The following is a 22,798-nucleotide window of genomic DNA, read 5'->3' on the forward strand; positions in this document are numbered from 1 at the left end:
TCATTACTTATTCATTTCTACAATTTTATTATTATTATTATTATTAATATTATCATTTTCTTCTTGTATATATCGCTCGCTCTCTCTCTCTCTCTCTCTACAAGATATATTAGTATTAAATATTACTATCTTTTCCGGGTAAGAAATGACAAGAAAAATTCCACGTGTGTACAAGTTGGTTAATTTTGTAAAAGATAATTGTCTTATCGAAATTTCTCTTTCCATCTGCTTGTTTCTCTTTTTATCTATCTATCTATCTATCTATCTTTGTCTGTTAATATAAAACAAATAATACTACACGATCGATAATAGCTGTTCTTTAACACGTTCGTGATAATGATAATGATACCAGGACTAGTAATTAGTTTCTCTTGGGTGAGAAGACGAAAGGTGTGACACGCGTAAACCCAATTTGCAATTTCTTCCTATCTTTCGTGTAGCATTCTTCCTCTAAAGCCCCTTAGTAGCCCCTTCTCTCTCATGAAGAATGTAAAGTTTGGTAAAGAAAAAAAAGGTCAGATTCATTTATATTACTACCTTGGAAATCATTGACTCGTATAAGTTTTCGAGGCGTTTTTATAAAAAGCATCCACCTTCTCGGACACTACCAAAATAAACCGACTAAAAATATTCAATGACGATGTACGAAAAGGCATACTTGTTATATTAACCAAATGAACCTTATTCTCTGTAAAAGGTAGAAAATTGATATATGTAATGTAATATGTAGTAATAGATACTAAGAAGAATCAAAAGTAAAAGACAATGAAACATTACATTTCGGTACCTACACTAAGATCGATCGCGAAAGTTTAATTAATTATCGACGCTCACGTGAACACGCGCTAATTGCTTTCTCGTGTGGCAACCAGACCTGGCTCTCTGCTCACACAGCACAGCACAACACAACACAACACAACACAATACAATACAACTTGACTACATAAAGTTTCGTTGCCAATGTGAGATTATTCCAAGGCATCCTGGCAAAACCCTCTCTCTGTGTGTGTGTGTGTGTGTGTGTGTGTTTGTGTGTGCGGTGATTAAAGCTTCCGGTGCAGGAGGAGGCGTGCTGACCCGAGGCTAAAATTAAGAATTAAATCAGCCACGCGAGCTACGCAAATGTGAGGCCTGACTACCCTCCCTCCCCTAACCCCACCGATTACTTTCTCGTTGGTACTTAACACCCTTAGGCCGACAAATCGTTGCAATAATCTCGCTAAAATCGTTTGGACAAAGAGAAAGGAAATTATCCACCAATAATCCACCACCCACCACCCATCACCCTCCTCCAAACAATATCGTATATATGCTCGCTTCAACTTTAGTCTTGTAATATTGCATTTTGATAGAAACATGAAAATATAAATTCGATTCTTTCCATTTTATTTAGTTGTAGCTTTCTTGTTGCCTATATAAAATTGTACCACACCAAGGAAAAAGCTCAAAATGATCGTCGAAGCGTTCATACATATATAGCGTGCATACATACGTACGTCGTATCTGTCCTCGACCTGTTTAGAAGCGTTCGTTTTCATGGCAAGTTCGTTGCTGCTGATGTATGAACGAGACGACGAGTTAAATCGGATTTTCGATCGAACAAGCACGTTTCTAAAGAGTTTGACATACCTCTCAAAACTTTGTTACCTATACATTTTACTATATATGTTATGTTAAAGAAGAAAAAATCCACGAAATAATAAACCGTTAAGTTTTCTTCAATGATTTATATATAACGGTCTGTCTCCTCGTGTTACTTTATTTTCTATTCCTAGTAATATTCATTTTGCTTATGAACATTACTTTTGACATGTTAATTTATTTTGAAAGACAGGGTTTCTTGCTGTGTATTTTAAGTATTAACAATTTACATGCATGTATAACATTATGTGTATTGAAGAATATATTATAGACATATATATGTAGGTAGGAACAACTGTAACGATAAAGATAGTGAGAACGTAATAACATTGGATAGGATTCTACGTTTAATGCGTTAAAGAGATAAGGGACTCACTCACCTGATAGTTGTCGTTCCGATTGCGAACGTGGCTGCTGCAACGACTGAAACAAGACGAAACATAGTTATGGCTAGTTTATTTTCCCTATTTACATCCTACCTACTATCTACATTTAAAAGGCAATTTTTCCTTCTTTTTGTTTGTTATTTAGTTTCTTATTGATATCGTTCGGACGTATCGTGACGCGGACGTAATATTCATCGAATCCATAATTGGAAAATGTATCGATTGTTTAATTGATAAAGAGAGAAGGAAAACGTTTATTCGAGGGGTTCGTCAAGGGATGCCAACCGACGACTAATACGTTGCTAGTTACGGCTCACTGCTCCATTAGCTTTGATCGCTCACTGATACACCTTTACTTTCATTTACATGTGTGTAAAAACACACATTTAACGAAGAGAAGATGATCATCATGCTCGTTCGTGCGTAAACCACCATAGTGTTAGTAATGCGCAACAACAAAAAATTGTTCAACACACACACACACACACACACACAATTGCATAAACGAACGAGAACAAAGTGGGAATTTTCTTTATTTATTTATTTGATTGATTTTATTTTTATTAGACGACAAATAATCGCAAAGTTGCACGAGTAAATATTTATTTCCGGTAGATAATATTGATTTTCTCATATTCTTTTTGTCTTTATTTAATTGATAAGAAACTAAACGAATCGTTTCTTTTCTATTGATAAAACAACAACCACTTGTTTTACTTATCACACTCTAATAATTCCTTTTTTCCATTTTTTTCTTTTTTCTTATAATCTTCCAGTATTATTATCATTAGAGATAAGAGACACGTTTACACGAATACTTAACTTTTTCATTCATTCGTTTATCATCGATGTTGAAAACATGTGAAACTTGCAACATCTTTTTAAAAAAAAAAAGGAAATCAGTTTTAATGCAAAAAAAAAATAAAAAAGAAGAAGAAGAAGAAAAAATGTATCCCTTTAAACGTATAAAACCCTGATCGATAAACGTTTTAGGTAAACGGAACACAAGCGCAACACGTTTATGCATCCGAGCGAAGTTATGCTTTTGGTATCAAAGCACCGGTCAACTGACCTTGAATGCTATTATGCCTCCCTCTGATCGTGGTGTATGCATGTTCGTTCAATACCCATGAATTATATGGACCTATATTATGGACCCGTTTTCTTCGATCTTCTAACTACTATCATGCTTATAAAAATAATCATTTAACACGTGCACGTTGCATAAACATAAGCAAGCACGCTGCATTATTGAATATTATTATAATAATATTCAAAAGCAATTATTCAAAGCATTGGAAATGCTTTTTAATTTGGAGTGCAAAGGGGCTGATTTATGTTTCGAAATTGTACTTTTATTATTGTTATATTGAACTTAATAAAAAATTGAACTTACCGAGACCTTTCCCACGTTATTTCCTACGTCGTTGTTTTCCAACAACGGCGCACTGCTACTCTTTCCGCCCATTTCTATCGTCAATGGTTCTGGTTTCAACTGCAGACTAGCTGCCGATGGTGAAGATGGTGCACGTGGTGGAGTCTCCAATAATTCACCGGAACTCAATGAACTGGCTGTCGTAGACAGACCTATCATGTCAATATGAAATTATTTCTCAACAACAAGAAGAAGAAGAAGAAGAAGAAGAAGAAGAAGAAGAAAGTATAAAACTCACATAATGGTAGATTGGTAGGTCTAGGTGGTTTAACACGTGGCAAAGAATCGTCCAATCCGCTGCTACTGTCAATCACTTCTTGTATATATAAATCCTCCTCGTGATGTTTCGTTTGTGTGTGAACACTTTCACGTTTTACCCAAACGTCTTGATTGTTTTTATCGTTACGCGAGCCCAATTTAGATGGTCTACGGCGTATTCTTTCCCAAGTTTCTTTACGGTGACACTTAGAGGTCGACGCTTTAAAGAACAAAATAAGAATAACAATACGTTAAATAAGACAACAGCATCTCGCAAAAAGAAGCTATTTTTAATAATTTTAAATAATATTGAAGGAAGCTAATAAATATTAGGTAACGCTTACGTTTGCTTAATCGTCGATCCGTACTTCTAGGTGGGCTCGCAGTACCGATTCCACTTTCTAGGGGTGAAGAAGCTCTATCAACAGCGTCCGGTGACAAACTACCCGATGAAATCTCATCCATGCTTTGCAAAAGATCTTGACAGGATGATGATGATCTGTTGTCGTCGTCTACGGTGTCTTGAGGCGAGGGTGGGTCTAGTGTACTCTCGTCTTGCAGCGACTGCGAATCCAATTGCGATTCCGCTATAAACGCCAAAGCGAAGCAAAGCTGATAAGCGACGAATCGACTTAGCTTGCTACTGCTACTGCTACTACCACTACTACTACTACTACTACTACCACTAATTATTAATACTACAATGCTACTACCACTACTACCACCACTACTATTGCGTTCAATTTCTTATCCATCTAAAATCAGGAAAATATTGAAAACTATTGATATAGTGTGCTATGTGTGTCTGTCAGCTTACCTCGCGGTGATTCGCATTCGCTGACCCAAGTAAAACTAGAACTTCTTGATATAGGAGGTGACGTTTGTGTGGCTATGTCAGAATAAGTAAATGATTCCATTGGTGGACTGTTAGGACAACAGGAACCCGAACCATTTCTGATTCTCGATAAAAGTGAGTGCAGGGAGATTGGCAACTAAAATTATCATTAATCATTGATCAATTTAGTGTTCAATAGAATGACAAATAATTAAATATTATTAATTATTATTAATTATTATTAATTGGATTCTTACCGATCCCGATCTGGCGTTGTTTTGTTCCTCGATAATTCTCTTAGCGTCAACATTTTCCATTCTTCTATTGTCATTAATCATTGTCAATTGGTTTTTATTATTTTGTGGCAAATCGCATTCGACTGCCACGTCGTTACCCCTCGACCTTGATATTGAAAATTTCTTCAAATCAACCGGCGGACTAGTTTCCCTGACATCTCTGTCAGATTCTGACAATCTTTTAGCTGAAATATCCGAACGTAAGGTGAAAGGTGAAACGGCACGTTTTTTCGTCGACGTATTATCCTTCGTACGATTTGCTAAAAATAAATCCTGATCGGGTAGTGACGATACTCTGACCAATACAACGTCGTCGTTCGTATTATCGTGAAAAACAGGTGTCTGTCTTCTTTTAAGAAACTTCCCAAATGGTGGTGGTTTCTTTTCTTCGTAGGTTGGCGTAACCGGTGCCGATTTTGGTACATCATCGTTGTCCAATGATTTAGATCTAGCAGCTCTAGCAGCAAGATCATCCTTTTTAGTATCAAATACATCATCGTAATCTGCGTAATCCATATTGATATCTTGATCGTCTTGAGTACGTTGAAATTTGTCAAACCTTGCTAGACAATCTCGACGACGTCTATGATTGCTTGGTGTCACAGGAAGACTGTGTTTCCTTTGGAAATCCGTTCGTTGACGTGGTGGAAGTTTACTCTTAGATTCTTCAACGGTGATTATTCTTGAACATGACGATGAAGAAGTAGAAGAAGTAGATGACGACGACGATGAAGATGACGACGACGATGAAGAAGAAGAAGAAGTAGATGAGGATGATGAGGAAGATGAGGAAGATGAGGAAGATGAGGAAGATGAGGAAGATGAGGAAGATGAGGACGGAGGTAAGACGACGACGATCGGTACATCGTCGTCAGAGACGTTTCTTAAACCTACAATTTTCTTTGGTTCATTGTTAAGGTCCTCTTCTAATCCCCCAGGACGATTGATTCTCGTTGGTAGACTAGATACGTTACAATTACTCCACGAACAATGATTATTAACGTTTCTCGTTGATAATGACGTTGAGTTAGATTGACAATTGTCATTGATAGTTCTATCATTATATCGATGATGATCGATACCAACACCTAGATTATCCGGTAAACTTCCACTTTTACGTCGTGAAATATCATGATTTTGTTTACATTCATAAGTATTTTTATAATCATTACTGTTATACCAATAGGTATTGTTAATTTTATTATCGTTGTTTACATTTTCATCGGAATTTTCGCTATCCGATATACCAAATTCGTTCAACAATTCTTTGTACTTGATTATTCTCGGTTTTTCTTCCTCCTTTTCGTTATCTTTTATATTATGTCTTCGTCCTTTCCTATATTCCGAATGTTCTTTGGTTAATTCGTTAATCTCCTTAGCTATTATGCTATTAAATTCGGCAAGTATGTTGTTGGACCACTCGCCAATATCTTCTGCTACAATTGTTTTTTTATTTCCACGTGTCAATGAATTTTGTCGCTTTGGAATACGAGTAGCAATACTTTTCGTTGGCAAACATATTAAAGTATTCAAGGTATTATCCAAACTTGTTGTTGATTCTTCTTGCTTTGGATATTTTGGTTCTTCAATGACACGTAATGGAGTAGATGGGGCTGACTCGATGATCTCTCCGATTTCTTCCTAAAATTATACATTTTATTTCTTTCTATTTGTTTCTTCACGTGACTTTAAATATGAATGAATGAATGTGTTATATATATAATTGAAATTGTAATACAATTTAAAGGGAAAACGATAGATAACCAGGGAGGGGTAATCTTTATACAAAGGTACATGTTGCACGCAACTCGTCGAGATTTTTAAAGATTATGCTTAGGTGCACTATGATAACAACAACAAGTAGATGTTTTCACAACATGTGGTGACGCATGCGTGTTGTTTGTAACCCACATAAATATACCAGTTGCGTGAGGAAGAGAAATGCATAATGCAACGATGCACATAATATCTCTTCAATCACCATCAAATAAAATCTTAGCAAACTTGAAAAGTTTCATTATACTATCATAATGATTTTCATAAGATAGTTTATGGATAAATCAAATAATATATGAAAGTGGGTAGATAAAATTGATGAACATCGGTGCGGATTTGGAAAGAACGTAGCAGCAAAACGGGGCAACCCCGCTGCTTTGTGAAAGATCGCTTGCGATAATAATCCGGGTCGACACTTTCAACAGAGTTATATCCCACATAAGGCGCCCTATTCAACGCACCTATGGTGTATAACCATGTAACAACCACCGGGCGTTGGAAGAACAATGGGGAAGCTTCACGCTTATGATCGATCGATCGTTCGACTGGATATCATCGACGGGATTTTTTTTTTTTTCAAGAAACAAAATGAAAGAAACCAAGAGAAAGAGTAATCTTAAACGTTCTCTTATTTTATCCTTTTATCGTATCCTTTGATCATTCTCTCTATGAGATCTACACTTATTGTGAATCATTTTCTGCATACTCTTTCTTTTTTCTTTACATTATTTATTTATACGAATGGAAACATTTCGAAATGTACATTAATTTTTTTGTCGAGCCAAGCATATGAAAAAAATAAACAAGAAAAATATTATAATATAAATTAATTTAGAATATTTATTATCGTAAATAATCTAAATAGTATTCAACAAAGTCTCTCTCTCTCTCTCTCTCTCTTGAGGGAAGATGAAAGTAAAAGTTTCACAGAAAAGATGTTAATCCAGCTCGTTTACGCAACGAATGATGATGATGATGATGACGATGATGATATCTTCGAGAAATCGATAAGGAAAAAGAAGAATATATTGATCAATAATCTTTGCATCAATTTCCTCGTTTAATAATTACCGATCGATACGATTAATTATGCTAAAGTAGGAAGGATTCATATCGTTTGAATAAAATCATCCCATAAAAAAACTACACATCTATGTGTGTGTGTGTGTGCGTGCGTGCGTGAAACTCGTCGAAATGAAATTAAATAGAAGATCTATCGAAAGATATTTATCTAAACGCAAATTACATGCTTAGATAGCACTTAAATCTCACTAGAAATTCGAAATCCTTTTTTCCTTAGAATTTAATCGTAGATATGGTTTAACTAGTTTCATTCCTGGTACGTTTTTTTTTTTTTTTTTTTTTTTTTTTTATTCCAGTCTGATTGGGTTGCTTATCTCGCACGCTTCTTCTTAATAAACGCAATAATCCTACTTAGGAATATAGATTTGATATTTATGGCTTATCTTTTTCCTATTTGATTATCAATATCATTCAGTATAAATTTCACATATTCATATTAGTTTAAGAAAGATTTTCAAAACGTCATTTATAATATCATATTGTTAGCATTCTAAATCGTTTAGTTATTTGTGTCGTAGGTATTGGTAAAAGGTGTCGATAAAAGGGACAAACACGTATCATCGTCCTTTATTATTTATTCCAAGCACATTAATAGATCCGATGAAACGTCGGATTGTACGTTCCCTATATACACATGAGTGCATTTGTATGCATTTATAAATATATATGCGTGGGAGAAGTAATATAAAGGCCACTGGTTGGTACTACAAATATTATTTCCAATCGAAAAGACCCCGATTTGTTTGAATATTCTTTTGGTCGTGCATCTATTTACACTAATCTAACAAATTCCATTTGATACTTTGATATTTCCAAAATTCCTATCATCGAATATACACTTGTAATAATAATAATAATAATAATGATAATGATAATAATGATGAAGCAAAAAAAAAAAAAAGAGAATGTCGAACGATAAAAAAAAGTGATCCAAAGTCTTAATACAAAGTGCATGGAGAAGAAGTTACGTGATCGAATGAAAGTACGTTCGAATCATTGGATGAAGGAGAGAAGGGACCCTTAAAAATTGGCCACACGTGTAAGTCCAGTGTGTTGTACGTGATCTGAGAACGATATGATGATGTATCGAGTAGAAAGAAAAGAAGAAAAAAAACAACAAGATCGATCTCGATCGATCGTATTCGATCGATCCGTTTACTTCGACGTATTTTTCTTGTTGAAATTCTTCGAGTTTCGTAACGTTGGTTACACGTTGCTTACATACAAGGTTCGAAGAGAATAATTTCACGTGTAGCAGGTAGAGATCAAAATCGTGTAGGTGTTCATGAAATTTAATAGAAAACAGACAGAATGATATATATATATATATATATATCATTTTGATAGAAATTTTTTTTTCTTCAACACTCGATTGACTATATATAAAAACTCGCTCGGATTAGCACGTCGTGTCATTGGATTTTTTTCTTTTTCTTTTTCTTTTTCTTTTTTTTTTTCCTTCTTTTAAAATCTCCTCTTACGTTGTATTTAACTGCGATTTATCGAATTTATTATAGAAAGGAAGGTTCTTTTCCACGTTGACGTCAGTTAGAAATTCGTTCGTCCATCTATCGAATAACCTTCCTCTCATTCTTCTTGTTCATATTCTTTTTGTTTTTTTTTTTCCTTCTTCTTCTTCTTCTTCTTTTTTTGGAAAGAAGAATGACGCGTGTAAACAGGTCTTTGAAAAGATACTGAGAGAAACTCGAAAACAAATAATGTAGAAAAAGGCTTGGAATATTATAAAGTTTGACGTTATAAACGTAATCATCATTATTATTTCTAAAATTGCATTAATATCATTTAATTGAATTTAAAGGTGAATAGTTACCCAGCACACGTTGAGATCGTTTAAGAGAATATAACGTGTAAGTGAATATAACTTAATGAAATCATCAAGTACACTATATACTACTATACTGACGACCGATCATCTTACAGTTAGATACGATCGATCAAATTAATCGGCTATATAATAAGATCGGTCAACAAGCATAATGAACGATCCAACTATAAACGCGTTAAGTAGACAAAATAAAATATATAATAGAATTATAAATACACACTTGTGAACGAATGTGGCTGATGAGGGGGTGGGGGGAGGGGAGTGATGATTACCTTTGAAGAAACTGGAACCACCTTTAATTTGTCGTTAAATGTTTTTTCAATTGAAATAAAGAAATAAATTAATAGAAATAAAAATAAATGACAAAAGCTTGACAATAATTAGACGACACTGATGTACACAAACACGTTATAAAGACACACGTAATTGACTAAATATAATAAATCAGTTCTTCTCGCGAAGAAAAAGGCAACTCCGTTAAATGGGATTCTTCGACGACGATCAAAACTCAAGTAAATGCGTGCTGTTGTATGCTTGCGTGCCCGTGCCCGTACCGTATAGTACCGTATCGTACCGTCAGTGTACGTGCTGTATGCGTGCATAAAAGCGTGCGTGTGTTCTTTCGAACGTTCACGCACGGTTTGCTGTTGGTTCATTCAAGGACCACTACCTCCTCCTCCTCCTCCTCCTGCTTGTTAGATGACGACCGGTCAACCTGAATAATATGTCGGACGATCGTAATCGAAGTGAAAATTCTTCTTCGTGATTTGAAAAAAGCACATTATTTTCTATATGCATGTGTTTATTATTTCAATGTAAGAGTATACGAAGAAAGTAATCAATGATCAATCAGCGTTGAGTAAACCTTTCGTAGACTCGTCAATTGAAAAAATTTGTTTAATGATGGGAATGCATCCCACAAGGTTTACTACACATACACATTATTATCACGTTCGCGTTTACGTTTCTGTAACATCGTGCAAGCTGTTATCTCGTTATTGAGTGACTGACATGTCGGTTATATACTAGCCGCAAGATTTCTTCATGGTCATAAAGAAAGAAATAGAAAAGAAGAAGAAGAAGAAGAAGAAGAAAGAGAAATAAAAATAAAAACGTAGGCGGCTTGCATTGGCTACTGCTGCATCATTTTATGTTTTAGTTCTCTTAATCTTCTATATATATATATATTAAATGAGGGAAACGATAAAGGCAGAAAATGATACGCTTTAACCTACAATGGAGAAAACAGAGGCTTCCTTGTTTTACAAAACTCAATCATGATATATGTATATACGAGTATATATATATACCTAAGACAAATGCACGACGAATGGGTATTTATTATTTAAATATTGGATAAATTTTGCACGGTGAGAAAGTTGAGAAGGAATTATGGGTTGAAAGTCAATGATACGTTAAGTTAGTTGGTTCATTTAAATTTAATTGACTTGCGAGTACAATCGAATGAATAACAAGGGAGGAGAAGAGGGAGATTTATTCGTAGGTGTATGATATTATGTATTTTAAAAGTGATGGAATCCACACTGCATGCCGGAAGTTTAAATTATACACGGATCGTTGTATATGAAGGCGTCGATATGCCTTTCTATAAAAGTATTTTACTTGTACGGATCGATAACTCGGTAAAAAATAATACAAAAAAAAAAAAAAGAAAAAAAAAATCCAATGAAATCTAACGTAACTGAACGGTCGTAACGTTTCGTAATGACGTCTAAATTAAAGGTAAGAAGGATATAATATCAAGGATTCGTTTCAGTATTTTTTGTTGTTATTAAAGCACGTATATCTAACTAAAATCTCGGATTAATAGCAAATAAGTATATACCTGACGTGAGAAAGGGTTTTAAGAAAAAATCCATAACGTAGTATTAGCTTACTTAAAAACTCTTCGAAATAGATAGAAAGGGTTGTTTCAGTCAAATGCCAGAGTTTCAAATCGTCCAAGGAGATTAAACAAAATTCAACGAGTCAACGACGACGATATAACCCTTGTCACGAATATCCAATTATCGGACAATCAAAATGATTCTTACTATTATCATGTTACTTGTGAAAGTATTCAAGTTAAATGAATAATCTATTGTAAATGGGATTAATAAGGACCGCGAAATATTATTCGTTTATCTCGAATGAACAACAACATTCTCGGACACGTAAATTCAGTTTTCAAAGAGCGAGTACACCGATCAAGCAGCAACACACAAACAAACAAACAAACAAACAAACACATATACAAAGAACTGTTCGCGGCATCGGTTCTCTCGGCCGATAATGTTTATTTATGAGGCGGTTTTGCGGGAGCATTGAAGTCACCAAGGATCGTGACCGTATCGTTTCGACATTTTCTGCAAATGCACGGAACCAAACCAACCGACCAACCAACCGACCAACCAACCGACCAACCAACCGACCAACCAACCAACAAACCGGCTGGTTTGATTTTTTTTCTTGGCCTCGCGCGAATTTCATTCCATTTTATTCTTTTTTCTTGTTTCTTCTTTCGGTGCAATTATTACGTCAGCCGATTATAATACTCGATCATTCAGATATCGAATTATTATTTATATTTCAATGTTTCTTATTAAAAGCTGACCTACAATTTGATAATATAATTAGTGTTGATTTCATTTTCTTGTTGATTGTATTTTTCGAAAGAAACTCGACGAAGGGAATCGTATAAATATAATAGCCGAAAGAAGGGCCGAAGGTTCGAAGAAACAATACAACCGAGGTATAATAAATAATGCACGGCAATAGCTTTTGCGGACAAGGAGAGGAAAGGCAAATAATGGGCATATTCCATTGGCCCCCACGCTGTGTGTGACCATCTTTCTCTCGATTTCGCGGGGCTGAGATGGAGTGGAAGGGTAGGGACTTGAGAAATAACTCGAGTCTCGGTGCTAAATTTCGCCAGAGTCCCAAAGGGTCCAAAGAGAGAAAGAGAGAGAAAGGAAACAGCATAAGATTTGAAACTGGTAGATAGTTATCTGTAGGAACCGTCCGCGAAAATCGCCCCACGACCAAGTATACGAATTTTATTGCCATTTTTATGTCCAACACAACAACGAAAAATACCTTGTTCTTGGCTAAACTCCCCTTGGCTGGTATCATACACACCCCCACTAGGAAAAAGAACAATTTCTGAACGTCCCCTTTTCATTTCTTTTCATTTTCTAGGAACCTATCAACCGTGTTATATACAAGGCTTACATATATTTAAGATTGGCAAGAGCAAGGTGCAAAAATGAAAGACGTATTGCGTGAATTGCATCTAGAGTTTTCTCTCTCTCTCTCTCTTTCTTATTTTACTCATCCTACTCCTTCACTCCCGATTCTCACGTACACGGATGTACGTGACCGACGAAACTCTTTCCTCTCGTCAGACGATGTCGGAAAACTTATATCGAAAACGTTATTGACGCCCTTTGCAAATAAAAATCATTTCACGTCACTTGGTAAAGCGTTACAATATCAATACTTTTAAACATTTAAACAAACAACAATAAAAAGACAACATTCATCTGGTTAAATTCCGATATTAACTTCTATAAACTCGATTAATTTTTCATTAATCTTTCTTCTTATTCCTTAAAAAAAAAAAATTTAACGACGTACGAGAACAGCGGGTATTATAAAAGCAGCAAACGTTGCTAAAAGAAAAGGACAGCAACAGCAACAGCAGCAGCAGCAGCAATGCAAGACGCGCAGGTTTCATAACATAGCAACGGGGATCTCTCAGAGAATGAGAGAGTGAATGAGAGAGAGAGAAAAAGAGAGAGAAACCAGGAGACAGACCTCCACCATAAGCTCATTGGGAATTCTATTGACGATGGGTAGCGCCGCTGCTGTTTCTCCTAATACGGCAACTTGTCCGCTGTTTCTCTCGGCTTCTGGGCAAGAAAACTTAAAACTGAGACACACACACACACACACACACACATTTATGACAATCTTTTAAAAATATAAACAATAAGAGATAACGAATGAGAGACAAATATTCTTTAAGAGATTTTTCACGATGGGATTATATGGTCAGGACTGTAATAAAAAGAATAATAGATTTCAATGACGTGATTATTATATTCTATTTAAAATGTTTCTTTCTATTTTTTTTTTTTTTTTTTTTTTTTTACTGAATTAACAACAACAACAACAACTTGCCATAAATTTCATCTCTGAAAGAGATATTTGTCTCGTATCTTTGAGTTCACAACTTTAGTGTTGAATCGATGAAAAATTGACTAATTATTTTTCTTTTTCATTTTATAAGAAAGAAAATATCTAATCGATATAATATATGGTATTTTGTTGAAATCTAAATGATGATCATCTTTTAAACCTGGGTAGATTTCAACATGATCGACCAAAGCTTTTTCCCTTTAACCATCGATCCACAACATCGTCTCGCCATCTGTTGGAATACGCTGGAAAACGTTTACTTCTTCGAGAATTCTCTTGCTCTCTTGGAAATACGAGAAAAATTCGAAAAATTGATATTACCCCCCTCCCCTCCCCTCCCCTCCCCCCAAATAAAACCCAAGCAACGAAAATAGAATTTCAACAAACACAAGTAGAATATTTTTTTATTTTTCTCAAGCTTTTCTCAAGCTTTTCTCAAGCGCGATCAATAACAAATCTAAATTTACGTATTGCCAATATTTCTACGTAATAAGTTAAAGAAAACTTTCAAAACAGCTTTCAAAAGAAAAATAATGAATACAATTTTGTGCGTTTTATCGAGCGCATTTCATGTCGTGATAGTTTAAGTTTTTAAAAATAAAAGGATGCCTATAGTCGAAGTGTACGAGAAGTGGAGGAGGAAAAAATCGAGAGACGCGTATAAACAGAAAAACAATAATAACAAAAAAAAAGATTAGAAAAATATTCGAATGGTACCGTAAGAAGAAGAAGAAGAAGAAGAAGAAGAACGCGATAGAGATTCCGGATGGTGGCGATCCACATTCAGAATTATCTTATCGTTGGGTCACGAACGTGCACGACACTGGGCTCTTATTCCGTTGTTGAGGCATTTCGAGAGCACGAAATAAAGAAAGAAAGAAACTAACAAGAAATGGAGTGTCAAAATATCATCCGGTGCATTTATTTCTCTCTCTCTCTCTCTTTTACTGTGTAAGTGTGTTGCATGTATGGTGTATGTTATGTATCATCCGTCTACCCACCACACGATTACATTTAAGACGTAAGAGAATACATGGCGCCAAAATTATTGCGCAACGAGAGATGAGTGTTACGAATGGATGATAAAAATAATAAAGAAACGGCAACAACAAAAAACAAATAAAAAAATAAACATGATAATGATAATCGAAACGTGGGGGCGTATTACGTTTAAACGAGCCTGTTAAACGAAAAGAAAAAAGAAAAAAAAACATGGTAACCCCTTGCAAAGAGTAAAAGAAATAAAAGAAAATAAAAGAAGATGGAGAAAGAGAGAAAGGACAGGGGGCAGGACAGGGCAGGACAGGGCAAAGAATAATAAAAAAAAAAGAGGACTAAAAGAGGAAAAAAAATCAACACCGAGATTCAAGATCGCCTTGGGAGGATCTTTTCTCATCCCGTGCAAAGGATCACGACAAGATTACATTGCAGGATCCACCGTGAAAGGGATCATATTGCCTTCCTTTCTGCTCAGCACCCGCGGCTGCTGACCCTTTCGCCCGCGTCTTTCGTCGTTTCCTTGCTTCCACAAAACGGTAACGAGTTATAAAATGGAACAAGATCACAGGCGGCCAAGATGGAATCTTTCGAGTAGCTTAAGTACTCAATTTCCTACCGTGCGTACCTAATATCTGCCTATATATGCGTATATATATATACCTATATGTATCTAATCTAATCTATGCACCACAAAATCTCTACACATTTGAACAAATTTACAAAATTCAAGTTAATTATCGGTTGGATAGTTTATAGTTGATTGATTGTCCATTGAATCCAAATAGAGTTGAGGGTAAGAACTCTTATTAGATCACCGTCGGTCGTCGTCTTCTAATAGGATCGAACGATAGGAGTTGTGATTTGTGAGGATGGCCGTGATTTAAATAAGAAATCGGTGACATGTGCCGCCGATCTGTATCTGTATGTGTATGTATGTATGTTGGTGTGTATATACAAGGAGAAGAGTATTCGTGCGCGTGAGTGAGTATACACTTTAGCTGGTCGATGACCCCTCCTTCTTCCAGCAGGCCAATGGTGAACACACGTCGTAGTGCGTTGGACGCAATAGAGGAAGAGAGTCGCATAACGCATCTCAGGGACACCATCTAACTATACTGTTGTTTCTTTCCTATTTCCGATCTACATAATTATACAAGAACCCCCCTCCCCCCCCCTCCCATAAGGGGAATACAAATCTAACGAATAAATATGTCTTGTTTTCACCTTTTACAAACAACGAAATCTTCAAAATTTGCGAACAAATCAAGCGGTTTGCTACGATGGAAAATGAATTTCTTCGGTACGGACGGATGACACGATGACTCTTCGATTACGTCACAGAGAAATGAAGAAGAAGATGAAGAAGAAGAAGAAGTATAGGAGAAGGATTAAACAGGTTTTACGCGATCATTTTTCAAGAACTGAGAGAGTGATTCATCGATACTTTGGAGAACGACCGAGAGAAGAATTTCTAGCGGTAACGAGGAAACGAAGGCAGTAGGTTTTACTCCAATTTAAGATGAGGACGAGAAGGAGAGAACATTCCTCCTCCTCCTCCTCCTCCTCCTCCTCCTTTTCATCCTTGTCTTTTTATCCTTGTCTTTTTATCCTTGTCTTTTTATCCTTGCCTTTTTATCCTTGCCTTCTTCGTTCGGAATAACACGGCTAGCATAAATCTCTTGCTATCGTCGAGGACATTCTTGTCGACATTGGGTATAGTTATCTTTCTCTCTTTTTCACTCGTTTAACACCACGACCGACCCAATTTCGTTTTGGAATCAGTCGGAAACACGCAAAAGAAGAAGAAGAAGAAGAAGAAGAAGAAGAAGCCGCGAGATGCTTAACAACGCGGCTTGCATTAAAAGGCACCTTCTTCTTCTTCTTCCGCGTGGTCTGGTTGTATATATACCTGTGGAACCATACATGGTATTCCTCCTCCACCAACCCATCCTACCAGCATCAACATTTCTTCCTCGTTTCGAGAGAGAAAGAGAGAAAGAGGACTACTACTACTACTACTACTACTACTACTACAAGCACTACTACTACTACTACAAGCACTACTACTGGTGCTGAGTAAGACGATGAAACGCATCTCCACTCTACTCGGGTAACCGGGATAAGAGTGCCCTCAAGGCTCGCCGGAACTAGCGCTACCGGTGAAATTACGTCGATGTTTTTTACGATGGTTGCACATCGTCATCTTGCTTTGTTTTTTTTTCTACCTGCCTACCATCTACCCCTTTCGTCGATTCAACGAGGACAACCCTCTCATATGAGTATAAGGATACCTATATTATACCCTACGTTCCTTTCTTTTATGCTTATCGTATGTATCTATCTCTCTACGTTGTAAAATACATTCGTATAAAATACTATATACTATATATTTTACATAATTTTATTTAATATATATATAAACGCGTTATGGGAGGACGTTACACTCGTGGAAGAACCGAAATTGGAGAATGCAAGGATTCACATGGTCGTTATTGCTAAATATTTCTTTTCTTATAAATCATATTGAATTATTGATATTAATAAAAAAAAAAAAGTATTGAGAGAAATGATAAAAATGAAATGTCTAGTAATCGTGTTGCTGTTATAGTATAACGCATGCGGCAAAGTTAATTACTATCTAATTGCGCGCATTACTGAATCCAACGACGAAGAGGCCGTTAAAGGCGGCCAGCGACGACGCCCGGTATAAATGAGCTCTGACGGGATATAAATTCAGGGTTAAATACTGCATACAAAACGCAGTAAAGCTCCGCTTTACGAGCATCCCGACAACATCTCTCGCGTACCTACACACAGAGAAAGAGACAGAGAAAGAGATAGAGAAAGAGAAAGAGAATCTCTCTCTCTCTCTCTTGAATATGCCATTCTTCGTTTCTTTTTTTTGCATTTTATTTTTTGTCCAAGCTTAATAGCAAACGTTGAAAGAAGAAGAAGAAGAAGAAGAAGAAGAAGAAGAAAAAATGGTAGTATTGAAATTATATTGGACTGCTTGAAGGAAAATCGATTGGTCATAAATTAAGGATTTTTTATTGAACTTATGTTCAATTGAAATAATAAATAAACGTGTATAGGTTTTTGATGATGGTACCATTCCTTGGTTGTTAAGCTCGAAATAAAATATCAAACGTATGTTATCCTACTAGGATGTTTCGGTCAAGCGTAGATGTGCTTTTCAATATGCTTTTATTTGGATTACAAAAAATATATAAAACGAAATGAACATGTGTGTTTGTGCGTGTGTGTGTGTGTGTGTAGTACTCGATAAGAATTGTTAGACATGGTTGAACTATTGCACATGAATTAGCGCCTAATCTTTTGCTGCCTTTGGAATCGTGAATCAAGACGCGTCAGAGTACATAAATCTTACGTAATGGTACTCGTGGATAAAGATGTCGAGGGAGTCCGACATATTATCCCACGCGACGGAAACATTTCTATTTATTCGCGATGCAAACTGTGCTAAACGTTTAAGAGTTCAACTTCACTTTTTGGATTCAGCAAAAATCCTTTAGGAGAAAGATTCAACTAAACGTTTGAAATTATGTTTGATGATTTCAACACGATATTACCCCAGCGATGAGGAGCACGGTGTTAACGTGGGATTGATTTACTTGGAAAAATACCTTCACCATTCGACCTTTTTGCACCCTCGATTATTATCGACTAGTTTCTTTTTTTCTTTTTTCCTTTTTTTTTTTCAAGACAAAAAGGAATAAAAGAAATTGAAACAAGTTAATCTCGACTGATCCTTTCTCATTATTTCCCCGTTTCTATCTAATCTATCTATTCTTTCATTTCTTTCTTTCTTTCTTTCTTTCTTTCTTTCTTTCTTTATTTCTTTATTTATTTTCTTTCTATCCTATGCAATCATTATAAGAATAAAGGATAGGTTTATAGAAGCGTGAAATAACAACGGATCCGTGTCAAATTATAATCCTATGCGAAGTAAGTTAAATCGATTTTAAACAGCTTCTAGAACCTCTCTTTCTAATAATCTCCTTTTCTTCAGCCTCCTCTCCCTCACAACTTGGTGGTTCATGTTCCTCCCATAGAATACTCGACTCGACTAGCTAAGTATTATGTAATCGGCATAAATTTGGATTACGTTGAAAATCTTACAATGAAGCCGTTTCAAAGATCATACCTTCCTTACTATCTTAGAGAAACTACCTAAGAATGATATTACCATTGGTAATCCTACATTTATTATTTACAAATTCTATCGTAATTCGTTAACTAACGGTCAACCTACAAAAGATATCAAACGAGATAATATACTAATCGTTTTAGTATTATACGAATGAATATATCATTATTATTATTATTATTAGTAGTAGTAGTATTTTTGATTTTTATAATATTGCTCGACCTTTCGAGTGTGTCAGCAGTTAAATCGAGAAACGAGTATTCATCGATAGGTTTTTTTTTTATCGATTATGTCTATTTCGGAATATGACGAAGAATTTCTCGCGTCAATGTATAATCTCGCTCTCGGTACAAAGGTTCCTCGAATAATTCAAGACGTCAATAAAAAACTATTTGCAAATAAATCTATCTTTTTTTTTTTTTTTTTGGTAAGAAAATACACAGAACATAAAGTATTCGCTATTTTGAGTTGTTGTTCTATGATGTGTAAAATGATTTTCGATTATGGCGTACGAGTACTTTGAGTAATAATTCTCGTTAGATGGAAGAAGAAGAAGAAGAAGAAGAGTTTGACTTGCTAAGCGTAGTTTTATATTCTTCAGCAATGTTGTTAGTAAGAATATACGTAAATGCATATGTGATTAGGTGCATACGTGGTATACACGTAGCACAGTTCCTTCACAATCGGCGGCATCGGTCCGAGAACGAGATGGTAATTGCATAACGAACAGCACTCTGAGTGAACGAAATAAGCTCCACGCGATATCCATAGACTCCCGCAGGCCTGCATAATGAGCCGACGTCCTTGAAAAGTGATTACGACTAACAGATTATCACTACGCTCTATGAAAATCCTCCTCTTCCTCCCGAACAACAAAAATCTTCTTCTTCTTCTTCTTCTTCTTCTTCTCTCGTCAAACAAAATTTCCATTTTATTATCTTGTCAATTCCTTCCAAAATATATAGTTTTCAAATATTCAAACTTGATAATAATAATATTAATAATAATAATAATGACGGATTAATATGGAATTGGTTTTGCAATTAGAAAGAATAAAAAAGAAAATGAAAAGTAGATACAACAGCAAGACACCATGACACCCCGTTTATTATTCCAGTTAGATCGAGTTATAATTAATACCTATCTATTTATCTATCCTTCTCTTAAGCAAGTATATTCGATCAAGTAAAGCAGATAATAAGCGGAAGATAAATACGATGGAAGGAAGGAAGGAAGGAAGGAAGGAAGGAAATAAAAGTAAAGAAAAAAATGATAAGAGAGAGAAACAATCATCCTTATAGGTGCCTAAGTCTAATTACAGACTTTACCGATCAAACCTGCCAACGTCTATCATCCCATCATCCCTATTTATTCCTTCCTTTTTCCCCCTTCACGTAAAGTGGAAAGAAGATACTACTACTACTACTACTACTACCACTACTAGAACAAACGACCCTTTCTTAACACTTCTTCGATACGATGAAGCACGCACGCACGCACGCACGCGTTTTGCTTTACGTGAAATCCAAAGTAAAACGAAGCAGCACGCGCAAACGTGATTTCACCTTTGCTCGTTACGTGCCAAGGTTAACCTCGTCTTCGCACCACCTCCCTCAACCAACCCATCACCATTTTCCTCCTACTTCTCTATCCGCGTGCCGATGTTTCTCTCTCGTACGCGACGACCTTCTTTGAAAAATAGCCAACGCGAGAATTCAAACGCAATACTTTAACAAAAACAATATGACTACGATACACGTAGTACATGGTTTTTGGAGACTTTAATGCCGAATCGGTAGTGTTCTTTTAATATATGTATTTTCAATATTGCGCTAAATTAACGGTAAGAGTATTAGGAAATAGAAAAAAGCTGGGGATTGTTCGTGGTCGCGAACGAAGATAGTTGCGATTCCGAACGGATTCGGTGGTACACCACGATCGTGACCAATTATTTATGGCATAACGGGTTCGCAGGTATCCGGCCGATCGAGATCACTGATCGCTCTAGTTCGTCTTTAACGTTACTACTACTACTACTACTACTACTACTACTACTACTACTACTACTACTACTACTATTTACCTTTGGAAGCTCTTCGAAGCTTTAACAGCTTTCACAAATATTTCTTCCAAAATGAAATCCATTGACGAACAAGAAGAAGAAACTTTCAATTGTACATTCTCAAGAAAACTTTCTTTTTCATTTTAAAAATAATATTTCAAAGTATTTCATGAACAAAATTCAACATATTCTAATCGTCGCGTGTCTCTTTAAATCCCAGCTGTTTTCACCATCACCATCAACACCACAACACGTGATTACGAGCGTGTTTCAACGAACTAACGGTGAACAAACAACGTTTCTACTATGTGACCATATACCAAGACAGATTAAGAGGAAACTAAAGAAGTTAATAACGACATAGATACTAATATCGTTGTACCAACTCAACAACAAAATCTCGGTTTTATTATAGAAAATCAGCTACCGTCTATATCCCATATGTTTATTCTCTAACACCATAATTCTTTCTTTCTATTTCAACTTCGCCTACGCTGCTGCTGCTGCTGCTGCTGCTGTTCTAGCAAACAAACACTCACACACATAACTAAAACTTCTTTTACTAACTCCCCCCATGTTCCCCATTTCTTTCTGACACGTCATCGAAATTCTATTTGGCCTACGCACACACATTCCTTTAAAAGCAACGAAAAAGTCCCTAACAGATCATCTAATCTTTGACAATCTTTGACAGGTACAAACTACGAATAACAAACAACACGCAGGTGCGTATCCTTATTATTGCACGTTAGCGTGCCAAATACGTGTTATATCGATCTATCGATCTATCGATTGCCATCCAACTGCCCGTTATATACCTGCTAACCGAGAATTCCAATCGGTCAATTTGCCAGCTACGATTAACAAGTTATTGTGTTACGAAACCAAGTGGAAGCTGCATCCAAAAACAAAACCAAAAAATATAAAGATAAAGATAAAGATTATAAATAAAAAAGACAAGAAAATGTATAAAGAAACAAATAAAGAGAATGAATGAGTGAGTGAGTGAGTGAGAAAGCTTTTTTCATTCGTTTTTCTTCGGTCTCCCTTTCTCTCTCACACTTTTCTCAATACGCCTACAGACATAACTCATCGTCGAACCCGAACGTAATCACAGGGTGGCCACCGCCATTAGAATTATCGATAAGTATCGATACTCCTCACCGTGTACACGCTATACAACTTTAAAGTGTATAACCTCTTTACGAACGATGAAAAAGAAAGGACACGCAAGAAAAGAAAAAGAAAAGGAAAGAATGAACGAAAGGAAGAATGAAAAATACCAATGAGGATAGAAAACATACCTGTTCCCTATACCACCCCCCCCCCCTTCTTCCACCTGATCAGATTGGGAGAGGGTGGAGGAAAGGGGATAACAGTGCGGTGAAACGCGTAAAGACAATCGAGATGAAATATATTTGAGTCGTCGTCGTCGTCGTCGTTGTGATTATTAAACGATATGAGTACCATTGCTTTAGGCATCTCTTAAAATATACTTATAACGTTGGCATAATAATTCATTAAATAAGAATCGATTAAAAGAGCCGAGGACATTTCGATGTTAAAAAGAAAAAGAGAAAAAGACAATGTATTATATAGCATGAGCTATAAGACTACTACTACTACTACTACACCGTTGTTTTCTTTTAACTTTTTATAACTCTTTTGAAAACCTATAAATTATGATACCAATCTACAAAACGATCCGACTATGTAATTTACACGTATACAAGGAGAACTCGGTATATTTATTCTTCATGAGAACATTTCTTTTTTTTTTTTTTTTCAAATGAAAACCTCTTTAGAATGGGGG

General features: G+C 35.8%; 1 protein-coding gene across 3 annotated transcripts in view; it reads right to left on the reverse strand.

The window, feature by feature from the left end:
• Window positions 1–22,798, reverse strand: part of cv-c (RhoGTPase activating protein) — a 124,035-nt gene that overhangs the window by 71,393 nt on the left and 29,844 nt on the right. For all 3 annotated transcript variants that reach the window (XM_015333556.2, XM_089171495.1, XM_015333553.2), the window contains 6 exons: window positions 4,813–6,492; window positions 4,538–4,712; window positions 4,065–4,307; window positions 3,701–3,940; window positions 3,424–3,614; window positions 2,022–2,064 (listed from right to left, as the gene is read on the reverse strand). In XM_015333556.2, coding sequence (XP_015189042.2) covers window positions 2,022–2,064; window positions 3,424–3,614; window positions 3,701–3,940; window positions 4,065–4,307; window positions 4,538–4,712; window positions 4,813–6,492 — 2,572 coding nt within the window. The remainder of the gene's footprint in view (window positions 1–2,021; window positions 2,065–3,423; window positions 3,615–3,700; window positions 3,941–4,064; window positions 4,308–4,537; window positions 4,713–4,812; window positions 6,493–22,798) is intronic.

Source organism: Polistes dominula, unplaced genomic scaffold, assembly GCF_049000335.1.
Source record: "Polistes dominula isolate Pdom_NZ unplaced genomic scaffold, Pdom_raw_medaka contig_26, whole genome shotgun sequence".
In the NCBI taxonomy this organism is placed as follows: Eukaryota; Metazoa; Arthropoda; class Insecta; order Hymenoptera; family Vespidae; genus Polistes; species Polistes dominula.